A 4,914-nucleotide genomic window follows, 5' to 3' on the forward strand; every position below is an offset into this window, starting at 1 on the left:
GTGTACTTTGATTTATTTATATCGAAATATTTCAATTGCTTTGTCTAAAGGATGTGTTTGAATTATGAACTATAAAATAATTGATAAAAGAGTAAAATTCTTTTAGACAATCCAAATTGGATAACTTAATACAGAAAATCAAGATTTTGTATATCCTGAGTGAAAATCAAGATCGTTGAACACTATATTGAGAACATTGGACGTTATTTTAACAAAAAGCATTAGAAAATGTTGATGTTAAATGCAATGCACCTAAAAAAATCATTGAACTTTGGAATTAAAGGTATTCAATAATAAATAATATAATAAGTTCAATTATGATATACTTTAAATAGTTTTGGTACTATATTAATCTTAATATCTATCAATATAGTAAAATAAAATAGGTCAATTTGATTTTTGTTAAAAACTAAAGGGCCATGGATAGTGGTGCAAATGTTGGGTGTGGTGGATGGCAATTCCCAAATAGGCACTACCCCAGAAGGAACTTTCCAGCACTCCTATGTGCCATGCCAAAAACAACCTATTCACTAATGCATCAATGTCACTCTCACTCTGTCGCTATCCACTTCATCTTATGTTTCACTTCAACCAAGGAAACAAGATCTATAACTCCCTTTCCCTGCATTCAAAGTGGCCCCAAACTACCATTTTCTTTGACTTTTTTAGTGCTCCTAAACTTTTAGGACTCGGTGCCTTATATTGCTTTGCTGACTCAGATTATTATTGCAAACACAACACTGGTATCGACTTTTTAAAAAGCACAATTAGTCGTTGTTCGTTTTGATATTTTTGTAGAAATGAATGTGAAAACAACTTAAAAATAAATTATATTATGTGACAGTTATATTTTTTTTATTTGTTTGGTAATGTTATAAAGTGGGTTTGGCAGAGAAAAGAAAACGATTAATATCTCAAGAAGCTTTTGTATATAAAAAATGCATTCCAGCTCATACATCTCAGTGTCGAGTATCAATGTCCATGAAATCAATCACGGCCATGCTGATTTATGCATAAAAGATGATAAGACAGAGTTGAAATCTATGTTTTTTAGTACTGATTAATCTGAATTAAACTAATTTAGCTTTTCTATTAGCAAGATATTTTGGTGACAAGCTCATATCATTAGTTCTGGTGACAAGATATTAGTTTTTCACTACTGATTAATCTGAATTAAACTAATTTAAGACATTGGTTTTCATCATACAAGGTGAAGAGTTGCCACCCACAGAACTTGTGCCAGATTTGGTTGATACTACATCTTCCCTAGCCAAAGCTGAGATCGAAGGTTCGTTGCAAGTTTCATCATTTTGTTTACCATAGGACTTGTCGATTACAAGATCGTAGTTATTTCCTGTTCTTGCTTCTTGAGCAAGAGAGCACCAAGAACAGCATAGCCAAAGTGTGCAATCAGAAGCCGAAGGTTTGCCAAAACAGAAGTCATAGGCAGGTAAGTTGAACCTCTTTCTCATTTGGATCCTCCAAAATCCACCATATAGTAAACCAAGAAAACAAAGAACGATTCCAACACCTCCCAGACCCTGCCTAACACTGTCATCATCTATGTTAACAGAAGCCAAAATGAAAATCCAGAAAGGTGCCATGCAAAATAGCATAAAAGTGGCAATATGGACATACATGTTTCCAAAGCCATGTCTCTCCATATTCCACCCAAAGACACAAAAGGTGCAGAAAAGTGAGAGATATGCTAAGGAAATATCGTTCCATATGTCAAGTATTCCTCCACTCCACTCTGGTCTATTTTCAACAACCCTTTGTTGATCTTTGCATGCAAATGAATATTTCTTCTCACATGGTTTCTCTCTCAGATGCTGTTGCCTCTGAGAGCCACTAATTTGAACCTGTACTTCTTCATCCGTGTCACTGTCATAGTCCTTCCCGAGTGGACTAAGAATGGTGTACAAACCAGCAACTGCAGGAGCAGCAATTGCAAAAGAGATACATATTCCAACTCCAATGGCGGGTCTCTCAGACCTTTCATACCCCAAGTTTAGACCACAAAGTGCATATTGAGCAAAACAATTAACATGAAGGAGAATAACCACTACCATCATATGTGTCCACTCGTGGGGCTTGTAAGTACCATTCTTGCAGTAAAAATATCTAAGTCTAGAGATGTCATTTGGTCTCCATCTGATCAGAAGAATAAGGTGGTAGAACCTCTTAGGGTGTTGATACAAGCACATGAGTGTAAACAATGCATTGAGTATTTGGTTATTTATTTCAAACCATGCATTTCTCTGAGACTTCCTCGGAAGCACACGATTCAACATGCCTGTCATGACCAGGAACAGAATTGCACCAGAAATAGCAACACATGTGATCCACACAAAAAGGGCCATGTTCACTGGACTTCTAATCCACTCCACGCACATCTTCTTCACCGAACCCCCATCAAGTTTCAGAGCAAGCATTCCTCTGAAACGTGCTCTTAGGCCCTTTGAACGAGGAGAAGGCACAGATAGTGAAATCTTGTCTCTCTCAATAGCAAGCCTCTTGAATTTGGCAGATGCCGAACCAAATTTAAGAAAATTTGTCCTTTTAGGAACAGAAGAACTTAAAGTGCCTTGAAGCTTTCTCTGGGAATCTTCACTGCTCAGAAATGTTTCTTGAGTTGTTGAAATATCTATAGAAACACAGTCCTTCACTTTACTGCCACTACATTCCTCAATTTCATCTTTGGGATTCAGAATCCCGTTATCAACGGGTATCATTCTGATGAAAAAAACTCTGATAGTTCTTGATCAAATCAGAACCGTATCATCAATGGATTACGTAAAGAACAAATACTGAGAAGACATAACAGAGGAAACTATGGCAAGATTACAAATCTGTAAAAAATTACCTACGGATCCAGGTAAGTACCGAAGAAAGTATTAAAGCAATAAGAACAGAATTAATTGGTTCAAAACAACTGTAAAACCAGAAACGAAAAACCAAAATCTAATCTAATCTAATTCTAATAATACAAAAACTTCAGTTGACATATGCATGAAAGACAGCACCGAAAATCAGAATATACAAACAGGAAAAGAAATTCCATAATTATAGCATTGAATTTTTAAGGCATAAACTGGTGGTGAAAATCAAGCATACCAATTAGCTGATTCGTCACGCCGATGTGTGAATGCAAGTTATTCCCTCAAAGGCAGTTATATGTTTGATAAAATCCAGAAACAATGAATCATATCGAATAAAAAGTTTTGGCACTAATACAAAAGTAAAGGTAAAACAATAAAGGAGTGTCATTCATAAAGTAAGAAAAAATAAAATAATGTATCCTCGTAGTCGCAGGTAACAATAACAACGCAGTCAAACAATTGGGGAATGGATTAAGACTGTCTGTGCCACCGGCCATATAAGGTAAAGGCAAAGGAAGTACTGAAAATATAGAAATTTCATATTTTGAAAGAACAAACCGAGAAAGAAGAGAAGTAAAAACAATTTGACATGCATCATCTCTTTTATTTCCATGCACGAACGCTTCATTGTGTAATTAGTTATGATTTACGAGAACATACATTCGTTAAGAAAAAAATCAATAAAAAACATTATAATTGAATTGAAAAATGAAAAAAGGAACCGAAAGATTAGATAATGGAGCGAAAAGGTAGAAAAAAATAAGCCGCCTTGTATTTGACGTTTTTCCTTGGAATCTTTCCTTTACAAAAAGAGTTGGTCGGAAAGTAAAGAGTTTGGGGAAAAGAAAAGAAATAAAGCGAGACACGCCCGATGAAAGGAATAATTTAGACAACTCCGTGTGTGTATATCAAATGACAAAGTAACTATGTAATCATATAAATAAATTGTGATGCTTAATTTTTATTTTTTCCTTGGTGAAGAATTATTGTATAATTAAGTAATGGTGTAGTAATTCAATTTATACTCAGCACCCTCGTTAAAACTCATTTCTTGAATTCAGTCAGACCAATTCAATTGAAACCAAAGCAAGTACACTCAGTAAGTAGATGTGTAAGATGAACAACTGAACAGCACGCGTAGTACACCTGTAAATCATCGAACAATAGTTCCAACCACACAATTATCAAGGTTTAAAAAAAATAAATTTTTGACAAACAAATTGTTAATGAAGTTGACAAAGTTATCAAATAGAGTGATTTTTTTTTTTTTTATGAAAGATAATTCAACTAAGATCATCCTCCTCAAATTCTTTCGCTTTCAGGTTTTCCTTCACCCTCAAAAGAGGTGTGGTCTTCCAAGAATCCTGCACAAATCCATGGGCAATGTTGTTGAGCAACGGACACTAATACTACTTATGGAATGCAAAGGAAATACTACTTAAAAATTTACTTTTCAGAACACAAAAAACAATTTCAAAAACTTTTTTCCGGAAAACAAATGGGAGAAGAAATTGACGCAGAAAGTAATTGCCTAAAATTGAATATGTAGTTAAAAAAACAAAAGGTACATATTTATCGTTGAAGGAAAAGAACCAGATACATCATGAGTGAAGAAAACACAATCTTGTGACCAACAGGAATAATTCGAGAGAAAATGTCACTGACAAAAGAAACAATGAAGAGCGTGACATTTACATATAGAAGAATCGGCAGGGAATTTGTAGAATTTGATGAGCTCAAAATAACTGCTTCAGAAACACTGTTGCAACTCATCGCTTTAACTCTTTAGTTGAACATTTTTATGGCCAAAAACAACAAATGCTTTTACGTAAAATCCCACCAAATTTGGTTACATATTTACGTATTATTTTAGCGATGGAAACAAGACTATACATAAGTCGCAGTACTTTGATGAATATCAGAAAACAAAAATTACACTCAAGGTAATCAAATAGAGCATAAATTTCGGGAGATATTTAAGTCCAGTGCAGAACATGAACAAAAAATTTTAGAGAAGTCAAATTAAATATTT

General features: G+C 34.4%; 1 protein-coding gene across 2 annotated transcripts; it reads right to left on the bottom strand.

The window, feature by feature from the left end:
* Positions 1 to 933: 933 nt before the first annotated feature.
* On the bottom strand, positions 934 to 3,493 carry LOC114180279. 2 transcript variants are annotated; one of them, XM_028066675.1, is made up of 2 exons: positions 3,118 to 3,493; positions 934 to 2,751 (listed from the first exon to the last, which is right to left on the bottom strand). In XM_028066675.1, the coding sequence occupies exon 2, from the start codon at positions 2,733 to 2,735 to the stop codon at positions 1,179 to 1,181; it is 1,557 nt and encodes a 518-aa protein (XP_027922476.1). In that variant the 5' UTR covers positions 2,736 to 2,751; positions 3,118 to 3,493; the 3' UTR covers positions 934 to 1,178. The 2 variants fall into 2 exon arrangements, with proteins under 2 accessions (XP_027922476.1, XP_027922407.1); XM_028066606.1 differs by having other exon boundaries at positions 934 to 2,810.
* Between the last annotated feature and the right edge of the window lie 1,421 nt (positions 3,494 to 4,914).

This window comes from Vigna unguiculata, chromosome 1 (genome assembly GCF_004118075.2).
Source record: "Vigna unguiculata cultivar IT97K-499-35 chromosome 1, ASM411807v1, whole genome shotgun sequence".
Taxonomy (NCBI): domain Eukaryota; kingdom Viridiplantae; phylum Streptophyta; class Magnoliopsida; order Fabales; family Fabaceae; genus Vigna; species Vigna unguiculata.